The sequence below is a fragment of the Artemia sp. Qi Xiang Cuo genome, chromosome 7, assembly GCF_049724085.1.
Source record: "Artemia sp. Qi Xiang Cuo chromosome 7, ASM4972408v1, whole genome shotgun sequence".
Taxonomy (NCBI): domain Eukaryota; kingdom Metazoa; phylum Arthropoda; class Branchiopoda; order Anostraca; family Artemiidae; genus Artemia; species Artemia sp. Qi Xiang Cuo.
This window is the reverse complement of record NC_142800.1, coordinates 77,412,813-77,435,035: the sequence shown is the minus strand read 5'-3', so window position 1 is coordinate 77,435,035 and position 22,223 is coordinate 77,412,813. Positions and strand designations below refer to the sequence as shown.

The following is a 22,223-nucleotide window of genomic DNA, read 5'->3' as shown; positions in this document are numbered from 1 at the left end:
ACAAAAAAAAAAAATTAATAAATAAAAAAAAAATCAGATTTGAACTTAAAGTTTTCATATAAACGGGGAGGTTCTCGTTTCTGACTTGGTTTCACCTACGACAATAATAACAAGTACTGTTCAATGGATTTCTTGTTTGTGAAGCTAGACAAGCATGACTTATGGACAGGATCCCCAATAACTGCTGTGACATCTTTACATTTTTTGTCCAACTCGTACAAAAGTAACAAACTTATACGTAAACAATCTTAGTTGCATTTTGTAAAGTTTTATTTTGGTAAACAGCTTCCTCCCCCTCTCCCAAACAAAAATCTTGGATACGCTCTTGACTAACTCACTAATTTCAGTTGAGACTTAAGCCATAAAAGGCCCGTTGCGTCCATATTGACTAGATTCATTCGCCAAGACTGCACCTTTCTCTCCAGAGCGACCTTTCCTGGCTCTTCCACTATTTAATCTTTGCAAATGATACAATTCATATCCAAAATTTTAAGTTTGAGAGTAGTTTTCTATATAGTCATCATTCAACCTAAAAATGTAAATGAAAGTTCTAATTTTACTTTCACATAAAGGTGATTTTCATAATCACCATGATCTAGTAGGCTACCCTATTCTAGTTATCAATTTTGTTGTGGTACGACTTATATGGAAGTACAAATTTTACCTCTTTAAAATCAACCTCAACCTCAACAAGCTGGGTTACAACAAGCTAAAGGTAAGCTGCTCTTTACTAAGGCAACACTGGAAGGTTACCTTCGGATAACAAAAGACTGGTATTTGTTTGACTTCACAAATAAAAATTCATTCCTTGGTTTTTAAGCCTATTTATCATGCTAATTAAATTCTTCATTAAGCGTAGAAGCCCGTAAAACAATTATAAACACTCAGCTCCAAGAACTTTTGAATACAGAGAATTTTTAGTAAAGCTCTTAAGAGCGATATTAATCTGAAAAAGGAAGAAATGAAGTCAATAAGTACGCATAAAATAAAGCCAGAAATAATGGTTCAAACTTAAAACGATCAGAAATTACTATGAATAAGTGAAAACCAAAAGGGATAGTAATTGAAATGAATAATCAATCAAAAACATTGCTACAACAAACTAAACAGATGACTTAAATTTACCAACGTTTATTTCAAACCCTCTGTTTGTACATACATTTGCTATGCTTTTCAGTAAAACAGAATCAAAACAAGAAGCTTTTTGAAAAATTAGAATAAGATAGAGAGCCACAAATTTACTTATTCTAAGAAACATTTTATTTTTCCTGTAGTCAGAATTATCAACGCGATTTTATTCTTTTTGTGATTGATATTTTGACAAGTAAAATTACACTCTTCGAAATACATTGTTTTCTGGGTAAGGTACAAACGACACTCGAGCCATTTATTTGGTTATAGGGAGGCGGAGGGTATAGTCACACTTTTTTTTGGTAATTCTTTTGTGATCTTTGACAAGCCTTGTAATGTCATTTTGCTTTTGTTTATTTTATGACAAGCGGAAACCCACTGATCGAAAAAAATAGCGTTTAGTAAAGTGCAAATGCCGCCCTTGTCTTTGGATAGTTTAGGAAGGAAGTAGGGAGGGAAGGAGCTTGATTTTAAATTTTGATTTTGTGTTCATTTTAAGTTTTATCGATTTTTCCGTAATTTACTAGTGTCACTTATTTTATGTTTAGATTTCATTATCCATTTTTCAATTTTATATTCGTTTTGTTTTATTTATTAATTTATAGAATTTCCATTTTGTTTAATAAGAACATAATCATTAAACTAGGTTAATTTTAATTTTTTGTTTTGTTTTGTAATAGACATAGCTTTATTATTGGTTAATCAAATGAGCAAACCTAAGATTTTAATACCTCTTTTGATTAAAACTAAAATAGTTAATAGTGCATAATGTGGATTTTGGGAAGAATTTGAATGCTCAATCAGAACGTTTGGCCAGCCAATTTTCGTGCAACAATTCTTTAATGGTATTTATGCTAAAAACATGGAGTGGATGGCGCTCAAATAATTTGGAGTATAACTGGCCCACCCAACAGTCCCTGAAAGTTTCAAACCAATTCCCTAGGACATTCTCTGGATATATCTAAAATGCGTTTTGATAGACTTGGTAGATAAACTGTCTTTCGATTCATCTACCTATGCTACTTCAACGTAGGGTAGACTCGCTGGGGCTAACAGTAAAAAACTTTTTCCCGGATCGAAGACGTATATTATTTGGTCCTATCAGTCCCCTCCCCCCTTAACACAAAATGAAAAGTCCGTTTACGCTATTATTGTTTTTTACTCTGACGGTGCAAGCCGTTTCCGAGATATTGCAAATATATATCAAAATATATCATTTTGATAACTTTGATATATAACGTCTTTTGATTTAACTCTGCACCCTGCTCCTAAGTCAAAATTTGACGTCCACAAACTTCGACGTTCAGGTGGTGTACGCGAACACCACCTGAAAGTTCAAACTCGATTCTTGAAACCGCACCTAGTATAACATAGATAAGCCATTTTGATATCATGGGTACACAGTGTTTTTCATCTTACATCACTATCCGTCGGGAAAAGGTTCCAATCTCAAAGGGGTCTATCGTGCCAAAAGTTTCAGAGAGCTTGGAAGCAAAATCTTTGGTACCTTGCATCTGGCCTCTCCCCAAAAGTCCAAATTCGAAGCTCACTTGCCCCCCCAAAGAAAAAAAAAATATCCCGGAACTTTCAACTCTATCCTTCCAGTCGTTCTCGACATATTGTAGATACGCTGTTTTGATAACCTGGCGTCGCATATTGTTTTTTATTTATCTCGCTACTTATAGGGTATAATTTATTTTACACTCAAAGCTCATATGGTAGGCTACTTATAACATTATAAGTTTTTCATAGGCTAAAAGTGTGAAAAACTTCCAGGTAGCTTAGATACAAAATAGCGGGCCATGAAAGTTTCAATTCAATCCCCCGGTCCATTCCCAAGATGTTGCATATACACTAATTTGACAGCGTGGCAACATAAAACTGTCTTTTGATATATCAAGAAATGAATAGATTTACTCTTCTAGACCCATAGGTAGTCCCATAGGGGTTTAGTTTAAAAAATGTGTTGGTCGATTGGAGAATTTATATAGGGAATGCTTTCTTTAAAGGAAAAAGGAAAATGTATTTAATTTAAATGACAGTATGCCTAGTGAAAAGATTTCTGTACCATTGTTCTTTTTATTTCATTTTGATGTTGATTTTTTTTTTACGTTTTCCTAATTAAATAATATTTTTATTGAGAAGATTTCGTTTTTTTCGAGATTTTCATTGAATTTAGTTACTCAGACTATTATTTTCTGACTTTTCTGTAAAGATACACCAACCCTTTTTCTAATATTAATTAAAAAAAAACTTTTTCCACAAAATAAGTTTTTCAAAGAAAAGTAAAGAACCCCATTAAACCAAAAATGAGCAAAAATAAAATCAAATAATCTACCAAGCGTGAAACTACAACAAATCAGCATCGATAAATAAATAAAACCCAAAATGAACAGAAATTACAATAAATAACCGAGTCAAACTCAAACGAGCAAATATTAACATGATTTGGCTCAAAATCCCTATGCCTTCCCAAGGCCAGAACATAATTTGCACTTTAATGAAAAAATATAAATGTTTTTACTTTTATAACTTTGATAAATCAAATAATATTAATATTCCGATTACTAAATATCAGTATATGTATATTAAACTGACAATGCACATTCATTTGTATTTTTTTTCACTAAAGTGCAAATCATGTTCTGGCCTTGGGAAGGCATAGGGGTTTTGAGCCCAGCTCATGTCAAGCCTTCCAATCACTTTCGACTATTAAAAAGGGCACTAGGCCTTTCGATTTCCAATCAAATGAGCCCTTTTAGAGTTTCTACGACAACTCTTTTTATAAACACCTTATATGCCCCCAGGGCATAAATCACAACCCTTACCCTAAAGGCTGTGAGGGGGGTTGTCATCCTCAAAGACCTAATTTCAAGAACTTTCAAATACCTTAAACAAAATGGCTGTCTCAAAATTTGATTGGTTACGTTTGGGAAAATGGTGGGTGTTAGAGGGGAGTTAGGTACCCATCAATCACATTCAGCCATGAAAAAGAGCACTGGGTCTCTCAATTTCCAACTGAATTAGCCCTTTTTGAAGTATTTACAACATCGTTTCCTTTAAAAACCTTATGTGCTCCTAGGGCATAACTTACAACACTTGCCCTGAGCGATGGGGGGGGAGGAGGGGTTGTCATCCTTAAAGACCTAATTTCCAAAACTCTCAACTACGTCGAATAAAATACCTATCTAAAAATTTTGATTGGATGATTTTGGGGAAAAGGTGGGCGTGAGAGGTGGGTTAATTGCTCTCAAATCACTTTCGATTATTAGAAAGGGCACCAGCCGTTTGAATTTCCAATCGAATGAGGCCTTTTTCAAGTTTCTAAGACAAAGATTTCAATAAAAACCTTATGCCCCCAGGGCATAATTTATAACCCTTGCCCCGAAGACTGTGGGGGGAGTGTCCTGCTCAAAGGTATAATTTCCAGAACTTTCAACTGCGTTGAACAAAATGGCCATCTCACAATTGTTATTGGATGTGTTTGGGGAAAAGGTGGGCTTCGAAGGGGTGTTAGTTGCCTTCGAATCACTTTCGACCATTAAAAAGGGCACTAGTCATTTCAATTTCCAATCGAATGAGCTTTTTTTGAAGTTTCTGCGACCACGCTTTCTGTAAAAACCTTATATGCCCCCAGGGCATAACTTACTGCCCTTGCCCTGAGGGCTGTGGGGGTTGTCATCCTCAAAGAAATAGGTTCCAGAGCTTTCAACTATGTTGAATAAAATGGCTTTATCAAAATTTTGATTGGATGTGTTTGGGGAAAAAGTGGGCGTGAGAGGGGGGTTAGTTGCCCTCCAATCACTTTCGACTAATAAAAAGGCAATAGCCCTTTGAATTTCCAATCGAATTAGACGTTTTTGAAGTTTCTACGACAACGCTTTCTATAAAAACCTTATATGCCCCCAGGGCATAACTTGCAACCCTTGCCCCGAGGGCGGTGTATCCTCAAAAACATAGTTTTTATCTGGAAATCAACTACGCTGAACAAAATGGCTATCTTAAAATTTGGATTGGATGTGTTTCTGGAAATGGTGGGCGTTGAAGGGGTGTTAGTTGCCTTCCAATCACTTTCGACTATTTAAAAGGACACAAGTCACTCCAATTTCCAATTGAATGAGCCCTTTTCGAAGTTCAATTCAATTCAATTTATTGAAATAAAATCAAGTTGAAAAATAACACCAATAACAATATGGATCCTGGAAGCGAACTTGTTGAGGACCATCTGGTTTTCTTCCAGTTCTGAAGCATACATAGCTTACTTCTATCCGGCCTTATTATTTTAAATTTTCTTGGTACCTTCTGTGCCTCCCTCCGTGGTTCTGGAACAAGCATCTAATCTCGCGATGCAATCTTCCGGATTTACAGGAAAGTCACTGTCTTGCGGGGAAGCAGTCGTTGTCTGCAGGTCTTACTGCGCACCATAATTTACGTCGTCTTATTAAATAATTGTTAAGTGCGCGAGTTTGCTTTTTTTTTTTTTTTATGTACTCCGCTTCTTTTTTATAGTGGGTAAAAAATAAATTATTATTATTATTATTATAACAACAAAAAATTGAAAATGAACAAGAGAGAAAAAAAAGAAAAAACAGAAAAAAGAGAAAACACGGGTTAATTAAAGCAAATTGATTAAAAATTTAGAGATTTATAATATCAAAGTTTAGTAACATTGTTATACAGCGTGCGAAAACTTGTGGATAGCTCGATATTGGAGGGTATCATATTTCCATTGAAGTATAGATTTATAAATGGGGGATCGCTGGGGGGAGCTAGGGACACACTTGGGGACAATAAAGGAACGGTTGGATGAACGGAGACATAGGCCTTCAGAATTATTGCAATTAAAATAAGATAATAATTGGGGAGGAAGGTTTTTATGGTAAGCATAGTATGCAAGGGATAAATTTAAGTTTTATATAATTTGTTCAAAAGGAATAATACCAAAATCCGAGAACAAGTTCTGGGTGGGGTATAGTCGGGGCAGCCGAAAAACTGCTTTGATGGCACGGTTCTGGGTAGTTTTTAATTTATTGGTAACTGAAGGATAAATGTTGCCCCAAACAGATCCTCAGTATGAGATATATGGGTAAATAAAAGAGTAATAAAGGGTGACAAGGATATCCGGGGGGAAGAAAATTATTCACACGATTAATCATACTTACCTGTCGCAAGATTATGGCTCTGATGTAGGATACATGAGTTGCAAATGATAGGGAGGAGTCTATGTGGACACCAAGAAACTTGGCAACTTCGACCTGCAGGAGGAGATTGGTGGAATATTTTAGGCCAAGTGCTTGCTGAGCTTCATTTTTTTGTAAGGGGTTCGAAATAATACAACCTGACTTTTCTTGCTGTTAATGGTCATGCAGTTAACGAGAGACCATTCCTGTACTCTATTCAGAAGAATTTGAGCAGAGGTGACGACGGATGGTAAATTAGGGCCGGTGATGAAAAAGTTGGTATCGTCAGCAAAAAGTACTAGGTGCACTGATGGACCCAGGCCTGTAACCAAATCCTTAATATAAAGGAGAAAAAGTATTGGACCAAGAACAGAGCCCTGCGGGACGCCCCTCCGGACAGGTAGGGGATGCGAGGTCATGCCGCCCAGACTCACACTCTGCTCTCTACCAGAGAGATCGGAGCCAAACCATGAGAAAGGAATTCCACGAATCCCTATGTTCTTGAGTTTACTTAATAAAACACTGTGATCAACCATGTCAAAGGCCTTAGAAAAATCCAGAAATAAGCCAATTACAGTATTTTTAAGGTCAAGTTGGGAACGAATAAACTGTGTGGCGTCGATTAGTGCATGAGCAGTTGAAAATTTGGAACGGAAGCCATATTGATGAGAAGAAATCAACGAATCTGAAGGATTACTCCCAAATAAAAAGGAAGAAAGACGTCGGAAGATAATTCTCTCAAGCACTTTGGATACAACTGGGAGAAGTGAGATTGGACGATAATTACTTATCTCAGACGGATCGCCTTTTTTATGAATCGGGATAACAATTGTTGACTTAATTATTTCTGGGAAGACTACATAGATCATTGACTCGTGATATGTGTTCTCATTGTGTTAAAAAATATAGGAAAATGCAATTCTAAGAATCTTCTTAATCATCTCATAGACGTAATGTGTACTACTCTTAGAAAGACAGTCGACAGTTTGAAGCTCCTCGTTACTAACAGTTGGAGAGAAAAATATGGATCTGGGATTCTTGCTAGGGTGTACTAACTCGGAGGGGGAACAGGAGTTAGCATTTAGAATATTAGTGAAATAATTACTAAAAGCATCCGGTATTGAAATTGGGTCAATTAATCTGCCACTAATGTCCTTAAGGTTAATAGGTATAGATCTTGAATTCCTTTTTTTTGAAAGAATTTCATTTATTCTTGACCAAATTTTTTGCAAGTCCCCTTTGCAGTGAGTGATTTTCGAATAATAGTAATTTTTTTTGCTTCACGGATGAGTTTGGTATATAAGTTTTTGTAATTTTTATAATTAATTAGGTCAATAACGCTACTGGTTTTGCAAGCTAACTTATATAGGTCATTTTTACAGTATGAAGAGATTATCAGGCTATTGGACATCCAGGGGTGTATATAGGTAGTTTTTCGGTTTGATTTACAGACTGGATAGGTTGAACTAATAAGATCACTCAGTCCTTGTGTAAAACCATTTGTGGCTGAATTAACATCGTGACAATCCAAATCCTTGGACCAGTCAAAGGATTTTCAGCGATCCGTGAACCGGGTCATATTCACACAATTATATATTATATTAGAAGTAGGGATCCTAGTTCCAGGGTGTGGAGTTGGTGATAGGGAGTGTAGGGAGAGATAGATTCGAAAGTAGTCTGACAGGTCAGAGAATATTACTTTGGAGGACAGGTGGTTTACCAGGGACGTGGATACAAAAATGTTATCAGTAGCGGTAGACCTCATAGGATCAACTCTAGTAGGAAAAAGGGTTGTCGGAAGAAGACCACTTGAGGTAAATGTTTCAAAGAAGGTATCACAATCATTATTACTGCTAACATTTAGTAAATTACAATTGAAGTCCCCAAAAACTATTGCCTTCTTTTGTGGTAAATTAATAAAACTAGAAAAGTCATCAAACACATTACAAAAGAAAGGTGTCGGAAATGAGGGTGGTTTATAAAACAATGAAAAAATAAAAGAATTGTCGTCAACACTTATGTCTACAATTATTGAATAAATACATCTATTATTTGTTGCTTGCGAGAATAAGGATTCACAGTGTAATAGCCTGGTGAATTTTAGACTTGACCGGATGTAAAGAGAAATGCCACCAGTGGACTTGGCTAATTTTCTTTCAATATGAATAGCTTGAAAGCCAGGGAGGAAAAATTCATTAGTATCATCAATTTCTGAAAACCACATTTCCTTTATTCCAATTAATTCAAAAGTGCAGTAACCGTTAATTAAGATTAAATTTTTGGAATTACTCCACTAATATCGTATGCTTTTGATGTTAAATAAGATTATATTAGGTTTGATCTCTTACAGTAGCATAGGTTTTACATTTTTTACAAAATCAAAAGTGTCTAGATATTCACAGTTAATATGGCTTAAGGGGCTATCAGGGCTAGCTAAGGGGTTGTTGCGCAAATTATTTTGGTCATCGTAAAAGTTGAAAACAACATTATTGCACAGTGATAATTTCGTGAGAAACGTAAAATATTGCATAGTATACATTTAAATATCAATTGTGGTGGAAGTTTCATCATTTGCTTGATTTGAATATTGAAATTCTTCTTCAGCCGATGAATTATCATTGGTGCTAATTTTGGACTGGGATGGAAAGTTTGCCATTTTTTTCTTAGATTTCTTGCCTTTGACCAGGGCAATGGCACCGATTTGATTAGCAGTTGAGTCAACAGGCTTAACTAGCTTCGATGTGGAATATATGTCCTTTTTGATGGAAGATAGTTGAGCTATTGCTGTTTGCAAGATGTCACCACCTAGGAGTTTGGTGATAGCTTTCTTCTTGAGAATATTTTTAGTTTCTCCTGGTTCATTACTAACCTCAATTAAGAGACTGACTGTGAGATAAGTTGCAAGTCTTTGCCATTCTTGGCAACTTTCGGATGAATCTTTTGGGGGGCAGGATGTTGAAGTAAACTTAGGTAAGGGATGGGGGGACTGACTAATACCTTGAGTATGAACATTTTTTGCCTCTTTAGGAAATGATACTGTATTTGCATCTTCTACAACAACTGTTGCTTGGCTTCTACTGGGCTGATGGGGTGTGGGTTGCCGAGGGATTCTTGCAGGTGCAACTGAGTAGGGTAGGTTCATTTTATCCGATGTTCTAAGGATTACGACTCGCTTTTGGTGAGCCGGGCAAGATTGTTTTTGGAGGGTTGTGTGTCCCTTACGGTTACAATTTCTGCAGAAAGGGTCTGACTCAGGGCATTCACTAATTGCAGGGCCTGTTTTCCCACACTTAAGTCAAGACAAGTTTGACAGTGGGTACTGTTTTTTTTCTTTGGCTATGGGCCAGAAGAGTGGAACTTTCTAAGGGCTTAGGCTTATAAATCGTATAAAAAAGGGACAGACAGTGTAAGGAAATATTTCTGCTTATCTCAGTTTTACAGGACAAGAGGATTGAATGGCGCAATAGCGTTTCCTAAGTAAAGAGCAATGAGGGCAGAATGCATTATTTTATTAATTTTTTTTTTCTTAAACCAGGGCACTTCGTATCGTAGGGATTGTCGTAGAGACTTCGAAAAGGGCTCATTCGATTGGAAATTCAAAAGGCTAGTGCTCTTGCTTATAGTAGAAAGTGATTGGAGGGTAACCAACCCCCCTCCCACGCCTACCATTTCCCAAAACACATCCAATCAAAATTTTCAGATAGCCATTTTGTCCAACGTAGCTGAAAGGTCCAGAAATTATGTCTTTGAGGATGACCCCCTCCCCCACAGTCCTCGGGGAAAGGGTTGTAAGTTATGCCCTGGGGTTTATATAGAAAGGTTGATCGTATAAACTTCGGAGAGGGCCCAAGGGATTGGTAATCAGAAATCCTTTTACGTTGTTCAATGTAAATGAAAGGTCCGAAAATTATATCTTTGTGGATGATCCCCCTTCCTTCAGAGCCCTCAGGGCGAGGGCTCCCAAAATGCATCTGATAGAAATTTGAGATGGCTATTTGCTGTCGTAGAAACTTCGAAAAAGGCTCATTCGATTAAAATTGAAAGGGTAAGTGCCCTTTTGAATAGTCCAAAGTAATTGGAGGGCAACTAACCCCCCTCCCACGCCATCATTTCCCCAAACACATCCAATCAATATTTTGAGATAGCCATTCTGTTCAACATAATCACAATGTCCTTAAAGTTGTCATAATCACAATTGTCTTTAAATCATACAACAATGTCTTTAGGGTGGACACAATCCTCCATAGCCCATGGGCAAGGGTTGTAAGTTGTGCCTAAGGTTTTTACGTAACGGGAGGTCATATAAACTTTGAATCGAATGGAGTTAATTTGACTAGAAGTCGGAAGTTTTAGTGCCCTTTTTAAGAGTCAAAATAGAATGAAGGACAATCAGTCCCCCCCTCCAAGCCTATCATTCCCCAAAACATATCCGATCGAAATCTTAAGATAACTATTTTGTTGAGCATTGTTCAAAGGTCCAGTAATTATGTCTTTGTTGATGTCAACCTCCCCACAGTCCCTAGGACAAGGGCTGTAAGTTAGGCAATTCGTTCATTGTTTACACATAATACATGTTATTGAGAAAGGTATACATGTTTGAACTTTACCTTCCAAGAAGACAAAGGGCATTCAGGTGAGCCTTTCAGGGTGTAACACAGAAATAACTGAGTATATTATTTGAAAAATTGAGGAAATGATAAGGGAGATGATCAAAAAGGCAATATTGCTATGCTACAAATATGCTACAATTACCACCACTACTACCGCCACACTACTCAATTTACAGTATTGAGGGTAAATTTAAACTAAATCAAAAGACGCTATGTGCATGTAGACTGTCAAAATAGCGTATCTCAAAAACTGCTGTGGGAATTAAGTTAGAACGTTTAGAGAATGCCTAAAGGGGAAGATCATCTCACCAAGAGGTAATATGCGCACACTACTGCTAACTCTACTGTTACTGCTTCATTTACTACTACTACTACTACTACATCTACTACTAATACTACTACTTCTATTACAACTACTTGTAAGGTTAAGAACATTGAGATGAAAATTTCAAGAAGTATATGAACATGCAGGTTATCAAAAGGGCATATCAGTAATGTCATAGCAATGACTAATTGCATAAAATTGAAATTTCCAGGACATGATGAAAGGGATGTTCTACTGATCAAAAGGCAATATGTTAATACTACTAATGCTAGTAGTACTACCGATATTCAATACTATTACTACTACTATCAATACTACTACTCTGGTTATTATTGCAACTATGCCTAAGGGTACGAAGGTGAAATTTTCAATGAGGTGTTAGGGGGGAGGTGAACAGAGTAACAACATGATGTCTTTATTTAGGTTGTCAAAAGGCTGTAACAGCAATATCTTAGGAACACAAACAACAAAAGTACGAAGAACAACAGGGAAATCTTTTTGTAAGACAGTGGAGCTAATTTGAATGAATATTTCGGCCCTATGTCCAAGGGCCGTCCTCAGCAAGACAAAAATATATATAAGAAAAAAGACTCACAACAACATGGGACCAATAAAAACCAAAAAAGTGGAAATTTTTTTTTCAAAACAGTCCAAGCATCATTACTTCAGCGAAGTTCAACCAGGACTGATAAAAAGTAAGGTAAAACAAGACGATTCAATGAAGTGAAAGAAAAATAAATTAAAAACACGTTCTTATTGCTAATCCAGCTTTTTTGGCAGCTAACCTCAAAGGTCTTTTTGTGACCGGTTCTGTGTTATTGTCTATCGGTTTTTTAAAATATTTTGTAAGATCATTTTCAATTAAATTTGTGTAAAGAGCATTTAGTGTATATTCCCACAGGTCCCTATTTAAGGAAATATTATTATTAATCTTAAGTCTGATTTCAATTGATTCTCGGACTAGCTGCTTTATGCCCAGGTCATTGCTAATAAGGGCAGATTCATCAAAAAGTATATTGTGGGTAGGATTTTCAAAAATATGGCTGCCTAATGCAGAATCAGAAGAAACAGTGGAAATATTAGAATTTAAGGCTTTGACAATATCATTTTTATGTTGTTGTATGCGCTTTTCTAAATTCTGGTGTGTTCTACCTATATAATATTTGCCACACACCATGCGATTGTTCTAGGATTTCTGGTTTTTCTAGGATTTCTGGAAAAGTAGGTGCCAGCTTTTAATTTTCTTCATTTATTCCAATATCTTGTCAAAGCTATACAAGTTATGTCAAGACGGCTCATCATCAATTCTGAATAGTTTGGCCAGACAAACTAAAAAAGCTTGTAATGGACGAGATAGGGCATTCTTTAAGGTATCAAAGAGCCATTCATTCAAATAGCGTATAGCATCAGGAAAACGTGCCCCAAAAACGCAGCTCAATTTCAGTTTGCGTTCCTGAACTTGCTATACACTCTTTCGTCAAAATCACAAACTCCAGATCTTTCAAAAAAGGATAATTTTTGCCTTCAAGATGTAGCTCCTTTATCAGGATGATGAACATGGGGTGGGGGAGGATATTTAAATTATATATCAGGTATTGTCTATAATTAACAAAAAAAAAATTTTCGGACACCGCACGCGTTGTATCTGTCCATTACTTATATAATGATTTTTTAGACAAACTTACTCATATACACTCCTATAGACAAACTTACTCCTATATTAAAAAATAAGAGCCATAGAGCAAAACTTTCACGAATTAGTTCAAATTTGTATTCCTGAAAATCCTAAAAGTTTCATTGAACTACCTCAACTATCATATTCAAATTATTTAAGACACTTTGCCCATAATTTATTTGTTTAAACTGAGCCACTATAAAGAAATTTATTTTTCACAAATGATTCTTTCACTCGTTTGATTATAGAATTCTATTTATTAGACTTAATCGTCGAAAATCATGAATAAAATTATTATTATCTCCAGATATACCATCGAATTGTATATTGCAGTACGGTATTTTTTGAAGCACACTTTTGTTCCCCCTAAATTTGTGGCACCAGGAACTTGTAATTATCTGGTAATAGCAATACAACATTTCGTAATCTAGTAATTAGTAATCTGTCTTAACAAGACAAGTTACAAAAACCAAGAAGACAAAAACATTAGCTTTGACTTGAGCTCTTAAGCAAATCACTACTTTTTTTTAGTGTTCACTACCGTTGGGGAAAAAAAAAGTGACCCAACAGTGACGCACAGACTAAATACAATTTTCTTCTTTTTTTGAAAGGGGAGGGGGAGCCAGAATCCTCCCAACTAAATATTTTAAACCAAAATCATTCCAATGGTAAATTTTCCATAGACTTTCTCTTAACATTTTGACAGTTTTCAAGCTCTTTTTAAAATTACCAAAAATCTCTTTTTACAGTATACTTTATTTTATACCTAGCGCGAGGGGCTAATAGCTGACCGTCGCAGGTGTCCCTTCCTTCGTGCCTCCGGCACGGCGGCACGTGCCTCTGGTACACCTGAAACAGCGTATTCCTGGACACGAAGGAACACAGTTTTATCTTTGGCTTATGGAAAGCGTATGCCTCGTTTTTTACGACTGCACACTTTCTCGTCTTGAGAGGTTATCTTTACTTGGTCGTGTTGCTTACTGCGTTCGACATTTTAGATCCTGGGTCCTAAAAAGTGGACATTATGCTTTGAACGAGAATTTTATTACCACAAACCTTTACCATTGCCTAGAGATAAATATGCATTCCCTAGGGCTTCTCATTCGTCGATTCAAACGGCTTGGGCTCGAACGTCTTTTCAAACTCTCCGACATGAATAGTCAAGCGTGTGAAGATTTTTTTAGGAAGATGCGGTCTCAAACCAGCACTTACAGTACTTTAATAAACTTTTCGTTCCTCCAACTTCTACATCGAATTCGTCGATATGAAAGTATAACGGATTTTGAAGCTCAATATTCTAATGAACAGTTGTCCTTGCCCAAGGCCAAGCGAGTTAGATCCATTGGTGTTGTGTCTGTCAGTTACGATTTTTCTTTGCCCGGGGACGACGAAATCAAGCTCGAGATAGTGTGAGCTCGTATTGAAAGCCAGCGAATAATGAAAGCCTTGATACCTGACGACGTTCTTTCTGCTTTCGGTCATCCAGTACCGAATGTTCGTCTTTTTGTACTTCACGACAGTGACTCAAACGATGACTCAGAGGAAAATACTCTGTCCGATAAGTAGGAAAAGGCTTCCGCGACTGACACTGAATCGGCTCGGAAAGTGACGGCATCTTTGAAGATTTGCCAGTGATTGCTCAATGTGTGAAACACCAAGTTGAGAAAAATTGGGTTAGTGAGCCTGTGACGAACATGAAGAATTCTAGGTTTTGTCTTGTCAAGACTTCTGACGTTCCATAACACCAATAAAAAATCCACGCTGTTGTGGCTTCTTAGGGAAAGCTCTGAGAAGCTGAGTAGTGACCGATTAAAACGGGTGATGGTCCAGGGCCGACGAGTAGGACTACGTGAGTCGCCACAAACCAATGCAGAGGTCAGTGTGAAATCGGAATTGCGAATCGGTGGATGGTGCGTTTACAGACCGGTTGGCAGGGGAAAAAGAGAGTATTAGTTGGGCGGGTCATACAGTTTGGCTACTTGTCTGGGCGAAGATGCCACTCTGTTGACACGCAGAATATGGCGATGCTGCCAGTGGTTCCGGCTGAATGCTGATCTCACATTAATTGCCGCATTGGTAGACCAGGGTTACTGTGACTCCAGCCTGTATATCATGCATTCAGCAGAAACCGTTTCTATGGAAATCGACACCAACATTGTCGTTGGCTTTGACTCAGACGTCTTCACAAAGCTGAATTCATTTATCCAGAAGACAGGGTTCCACTTTTTTGATGTCTCGTCAGCATCGCAATCATCATGTTAAAAATGGCACCTAAACCCAAAACTGACCTCAAGACCATAACCACCACCATCGCCATGTTCTGTGTGTCAACAGAAGGAATTTTGTTTAACATTTTTCAGGGGTAGTTGTTATTTTTTTCCCTCCCCTCCTCCTCTCCACTCGGTGATATGTTAATACAAAAACATATTAATCTTACAACTTTATACATTATCATATCACCTAAACTTAAAAAAAAAAAAAAAAATTATTATATACCAGTCAATGTATTAGTGGACATGAAGACACACTACCATTTAACTTTTTTCTTGCCAAATATCTATCGCTCCCCCCGTTCCAGGGTGTCCTTCCCCCTCTAGGAGACGCTTTTCCGGTGGCATTTTTACTTCAATTTCTTAAAATTCATATCCTTAAATTTTAACTAATACGAATTTGAATTTTAAAGGTGGTCTTCCAAAAGGCTTACTCTTACACTTTAAAAATTTTTTAACAAAAAAAAAAAGTATTTGCTCTCCCTTTGACTGGGCGTCCTCCGTCCACAAGAAACCCATTCTTGCGGTGGCACTTTTTTCCTTTCTTTTTTTTCTTTTTTTTTAGCCCTTTTTACGACCAACCTTAATCAACAAAAAACCAAAATACAACCAATCCATCATCAAAAAACCAAAAATAACCTTAATACCGACGTGCATGAGGGCAGAGAACTGAACAGAATCTTGAACCATGTCTCCTACGGACAAGGAGGCCACCCACGGCGGGGCTGGTCCTTCCAGCTCAAGTGCGTGTGCGCCTCATCCCCCATTCGCTTGAGTTCTTGATATAATTTTATGAGTCTCGAATGCATTCCGAGATCTAGGGTAGCGGAAGCGATGAATTCCATCGGGAAACTTGTTATGCTCAGTAGAAGACTTAGTATTAGAAGACTTAGTGTTTATACTTGTGCTAACCGAGCTTAGTTTGATTTACTGAAGCTCATTTGTCCAGTTTCTTAGGGTTGTCATTTGAGCTGTGATTATCGAGATGATTACTGAAACGTACCAATACATATCTGAGAAACTAGTTATTTTTTTTAGTTGGTTGCTTTACTTTGCGATTTTTACTAATAACTCGGTAGTAACAGTTTTTCTGACTGTTGCTTTACAGTTTTCTCTTCAAATACCCAAAGGCCTGGGTTTAATACCATGAAAATTGGATTCTAAGTACATTCGTGAAAAAGGGATCTGTGTTTCTTCCGGATTCTTTCGTGTCAAAGCTGCAGATTCCTTTTTTTTAGTACAATTAAGAATCCGAGATCCAGGGGTGCGTCTTGGCACAGCCACTAAACAGAAAAGCAGGTATGATAAAAGGGAAGGGATGTGGGAAGACGTGATAAAAGGCAACTTTTACCGCTGGCCAAGCCATATTGAATTGGGCTGCGAAGCGTGACGTCAATTCTTGGGCGGGAAATTCAAATAACGATGAAACGTGGATGCGTAGACACGTTTTTTCGGAACTTTGGCGAATCGTTTTGGCCTAAAATATTTGTCGTAGATCGTACTAATCCACCAGAACGTTTTCACGTCGAAATAATACTAGGAATATTGGCAATCAGTTGTTAGTTACAACTAGAAACCACGTTTCACGGTACTTTGAATTTCGCACCTTTCTTTTTACGTCATCACCTCGCAGCCCTATGTTGTATAACTTAAAAACCGTGTTCCGGGATTTTTTTTTGAAATTTCGGGATTTTTTTTTTGAAGAAAAATCGGAATTTTATTTTGAGCTGGTGGCAACGCTGCATGTGTAATAGGAAAAAGTGACACCATCGGTGCCATCGTAGGGTTACCTAGTTTTTGCATGGATATCAACAACTTGCAGTCCTCCGTTCTTCTTCTTTAAGTACATATCAGTTGTTTTTAGTCTTGGGGGTTCTTTTTCTAGCCAAATAAAGCCGTAAATGATTTTTTCCAAGTTTAAAAAGATTACTTCTGAAGATTCTGAAATATTCGACATATACTAAATAAGAGGCAAGCTGTATATATTTACATATTGTGTCCTTTGGAATATGCATCCGGCGTGCCTCCGTACCTCATGCCTCAAGGTGTCTCAAAATGCCCAGTTGTTAACCCTCGAATTTGTGGCACCAGGGACTTTTAGTTATCTAGTAAAGCAATCTAACATTTAGTTATCATTTAGTAATGTAAATAATAGTTATCAATTCTCAATCAGCCATAACTGCCATAACCATAACAATCTCAATATTTTTAGTTTATTACAAAACAACGTTTTATATTTTCAGTTTGTATGGGCCATGGTTCGCTATTTAATAGACTACAGCTATAGCAGCACGTTGTAGCTAGTCCTGGTTAATATTTAATCTTTTGTTTCAACATGAAATTGTAATGTAGTACTCTCTATATCCAAGAAAAATTTCGTATTCCTCAGAACAACAACATGAGTCCAATCCTTACTGGACAAATTTTCTAAATAAAAATATAGCAAAGATTGGCAGCCCTGGATTAAACCTTCGTGGTATAGCCAATTACCCATAACTGACGTATTCTCAAACTGTCTGGCTGTGAAATTTTCCAGCCAAAAAAAATATGGTATCCTATTATTTTGTAAAATAAATCATTTTATGATTTATAAATCTTTTTAAATAATTAAAATAAATAAATTTATAAATGTATATCTTTAAAAATAATTCTTTAAAATAATCACAAAAGCTAATGACTTAAGCGAGAATAGAGAAAAGGATAGATTGCTGACTCACTGCTTCCATGTATTTCAAAAACCATTCTGGTGGTGAATCCGAGTAGACGAATTTGGCAAATCCTGCTTCAATCCTTCTACTAACAGCTTCAAACTTTCTCTCTAATGCATCTAAAATAATCCTTAGATTCGGCTGGCTTATGTTCCCTCGCAGATTTCCGGTTGCAGTGAAATCACACCTGTAAATAAAATAGACATGAAAAAAAAAAATCAGAAGACGAAACGGACTTAAGAACTATGGGCACACAGACAAAACCACCTAACGATTGTCAATGTTTAGCTTATGTAAGATAATATGACGTTTTATATGAAATTAAATTTTAAAAAACAAGCTTTTTTCAACTGAAAGTAAGGAGCGAAATTAAAACTTAAAACGAACAGAAATTGTTCCGTAGATGAAAGGGGCTGTCCCCTCCTCACCGCCTCGCTCTGTACGCTAAAGTTTTTTATTGTTTTTAAAAATAAAATTGTGAGACAGAGTCAAACTTTAGCGTAAACAGCGAGGCGTTGAGGAGGGGACAGCCGCTTTCATATACGGAATAATTTCTGTTCGTTTTAAGTTTTAATGTCGCTCCTTACTTTCAGTTAAAAAAAACATGTTTTTTATATTTAATTTCTGAACGTTGTTGAATTAATGCAGCTTTGATTTTGGCTCACCGTACAAGAATAATTAAAACAAAATTTGCATGTTAATTTCACTTTTTTTTGGCTAAATGGCTTTCTCGAAATTTTGTTCTGACGTAACTTACGAATTAACTTACGCAACGAACTTCTATATTCGTATAGTTGTATTACGTATATTAGGGGATTCGCCCCCTAGTCAATACCTTACTCTTTACGCTAAAGTTCAAATTTTGTTCAAACTCTTTAAGAATGACCCCTTAATCACAAAGGTCGTTAATTAGAATAAATAGCTCTGATGAAAGTACAAAAATAACTTTAGCGTAAATTTCGAGGTAATGACTAGGGGGCGAACCAAATCATATACGTAATAATTTCTGTTCGTTTTAAATTTTGATGTTCTCCTTACTTTCAGTTGAAAATTTTTTTTTTTTATTATTTAATTCCTGATCGTATTTTTAAAATAATGCTAGGAAATCCGGCACCCCCTTCATAGCAATGTCCCTTCCCCCATGAACACTTCCTCCGTGAAAAGATTCTCCCACGTAACCCCCCACCCCCCACCCAACTACCAGAAAAAATCCCCCTGGAAACTTTTGTATACTTCCCAATTACCAATACTATATGTAAACATTGGGCAAGGTTCATAGCTTGTAGACCATCCCCGGGGACTGTGGGGGATCAAGTCATCCTCAAAGACATAGCTATTGTATTTTTCGACCATGCTGAATAAAATAACTATCTCAAAATTTTGATCAGGTGACTTTGGGAAAAAATGAGCGTGGGACCTCCATTGTTTTCACGCCTTCCATTTTTTTTGGTCACTTAAAAAGGACACTAGAAATTTTAATATCTGTTCGAATGAGCCCTCCCGCGATATTTTAGGACCACTGGTTTGATACGATCACCCCTGGGGAAAAAAATTAAATAAATAAAATAAACACGCATTTGTGATCCTTCTTCTGGCAAAAAATACAAAATTCCACATTTTTGCAGATAGGAGCTTGAAACTTCTAAATTAGGGTTCTCTGATACACTGAATTTGATGGTGTGATTTTCATTAAAGTTCTATGACTTTTAGGGGTTGTTTCCCCCTTTTTTCGAAATAAAGAAAATTTTCTCAGTCTCGTAACTTTTGATGGGTAAAATTAAACTTGAAGAAACTTATATATTTGAAATCAGCATAAAAATCTGATTGTTTTGATGCATCTTTTGGTTTCGAAATTCCATTTTTTAGAGTTTTTGTTACTATTAAGTCGTGTCGCTCCTTACTTACAGTTCGTAACCAAACAAAGTTTTATATGTGATGGTAAAAAGAAAAGAAAATTTATTTGTTGAGACAGTGCGTGAAGATTCCCTACTTCCTTTCAGTACGGACAGGGATGGGTTAAGAATTTTTTTTTCCTTTTTTTTTAGGAGGACACGCAAGGACGGTGGTGTTTACATCGTAAACATTGTTTTAAACAGTACATTGTTTTGTTTGACAATATTCAAAACATGAGTGTCAAAACTTCAGATCGTTAATAATATTAAAATTGGGTAGTACCCAAGTAAATACCCTCCAAGGGGAGGTCGCTACTTAAACACAATGGTAAAGAGTCTACGAGTCTATAAATGGTCATGAAAAAGACGTTTGACGTATTCAAACTATGTGTACGGAATATTTGAAATTCAAAAGGCATCTGTAGTAGAAGGTTCTAGGCGTTTAAGAAATGCCTAGGAAAAAAAGAAACTTTAAGAAACAAAAGAAACTTAAAAAAAAACAATCAAAAATATGAAATTGATATTTACTCTCTCGTGATTCCTGGGAATATTTCTGGTCTACGCTGTTATTATGAAAGTTAAGAGTAACATTAAACCCCAAAATGAGCGGAATTTATTCCGTGTGGGAGAGGGACTACCCCCTCCTCATCCGCACCTCCACCTCATGGTCACAGAAACTGCGGAGGGTGCTCAATAAACGAGAAATCGAGAGTTCAAGTCCTTTTTTTATAAGTCGAAAGTGATTGGAGACCAACCAGCCGCGGGGGAGGTGGATATTTTCCGAATGAGGATTTTCAACGGGGGGTATTTTCCGCGCAGGGGTGTATTTTCCGAGGGGGTATTGACTACAAGGGGAGGGGGGTATTTTCCGGGGGAAAGAGAATATTTTCCGGAGGAATATTTTCGAGTGGGGCAAAGACCATCCACCAAATCAATAAGAGTTCCAAATAGGGATAGGTCCTTTTATTATACAGTGAAACAAAAATTTAAACAAAGACTCTAAATATTTCGATGACACAATAGGTCATCATCATCAGTAGAGTTACTAACATATCAAAATTAAAACAAACTTAATTATACTAAACAAAATAATCACTTCAGGGTCAAAGCAGGTTACCGGTTCATTGACTTGGAAAGTTCACTAACTTTTCTTGAATTCTGTAATGCTGCGTTGACCTGCAATTTTGAAGAAAATTGTACCACCTTTATTCAACGCAGTCTTACAAAACTCAAGAACAATTAGTGAACTTTTTAAGTCAATGGACCGGTAACTTGCTTTGATCCTGAAGTGATTATTTTGTTTAGTATAAATACAGTTTATTTTAATTTGAATATGTTAGTAATTCTACTGACGATGATGACCGACAGTGTCATCGAAATATTGTTTAAAAGTCATCGAGTATCATCAGTCTTTGTTTAAATTTTTGTTTCAATGGGCCAGGTAATTTCCAAAGATTGTACTGGTTGTCAAAAAGATAGGTTTCCATATATATTGTACAAATCTTAAATGTAGAGTGCATGTCATGTATATCATAGGCAGCGCAATAGCGCAGCCTAAGTAAAGAACGATGTTGGCACAATGTATTATTATTTTTTGGTTTCTTGGTGTTAGACCAGGGCATTTCGTATCGAAGGAGTTGTCGTAGAAACTTCGAAAAAGGCTCATTCGATTGGAAATTGGAGTGGCTTGTGCCCCTTCTAATAGTCGAAAGTGATTTGAATGCAACTAACACCCTTTCCACGCCCACCATTTCCCCAAACACATCCAATCAAAACTTTGAGAGAGCTATTTTGTTCAGCGTAGTTGATTTCCAGATAGAAATTATGTTTTTGAGGACACTCCCCCACAGCCCTCAGGGCAAGGGTTGTAATTATTGCCCTAGCGGCATATAAGGTTTTTATAGAAAGCGTTGCCATAGAAACTTCAAAAAAGGCTCATTTGATTGGAAATTCAAAGGGCTAGTGCCCTTTTTAATAGTCGAAAGTGATTGAAGGGAAATTGACCCCCTCTCACGCCCACCTTACCCCCAAACACATCGAATTAAAATTTTGAGATAGCCATTTTGTTCAAAGTTGAAAGTTCTGGAAATTAGGTCTTTGAGAATGACAACACAGCCCTCAGGGCAAGGGTTGTAAGTTATGCCCTGTAGGCATATAAGGTTTTTAAAGAAAGCGTTGTAGTAGAAACTTTAAAAAGGGCTCATTCGATTGGAAATTGTCATGACTAGTGCCCTTTTTAATAGTCGAAAGTGATTGGAAGGCAACTAACAACTCTTCCACGCCCACAATTCATCCAAACACATCCAATCAAAATTTTGAGATCCAATCAAACTTGAAAGTTCTGGAAATTAGGTCTTTGAAGATGACAACACAGCCCTCAGGGCAAGGGTTGTAAGTTATGCCCTGTGGGCATATAAGGTTTTTAAAGAAAG

The 22,223-nt window shown here is 36.7% G+C and overlaps 1 protein-coding gene across 1 annotated transcript in view; it reads right to left on the bottom strand.

The window, feature by feature from the left end:
* LOC148950711 (uncharacterized) overlaps window positions 1-22,223 on the bottom strand; it is a 178,475-nt gene that overhangs the window by 120,359 nt on the left and 35,893 nt on the right. Inside the window, exons 5-6 of the mRNA XM_089091926.1 lie at window positions 17,876-18,086; window positions 8,887-9,600 (exon numbers count right to left, since the gene is read on the bottom strand). Coding sequence (XP_088948052.1) covers window positions 8,887-9,600; window positions 17,876-18,086 — 925 coding nt within the window. The remainder of the gene's footprint in view (window positions 1-8,886; window positions 9,601-17,875; window positions 18,087-22,223) is intronic.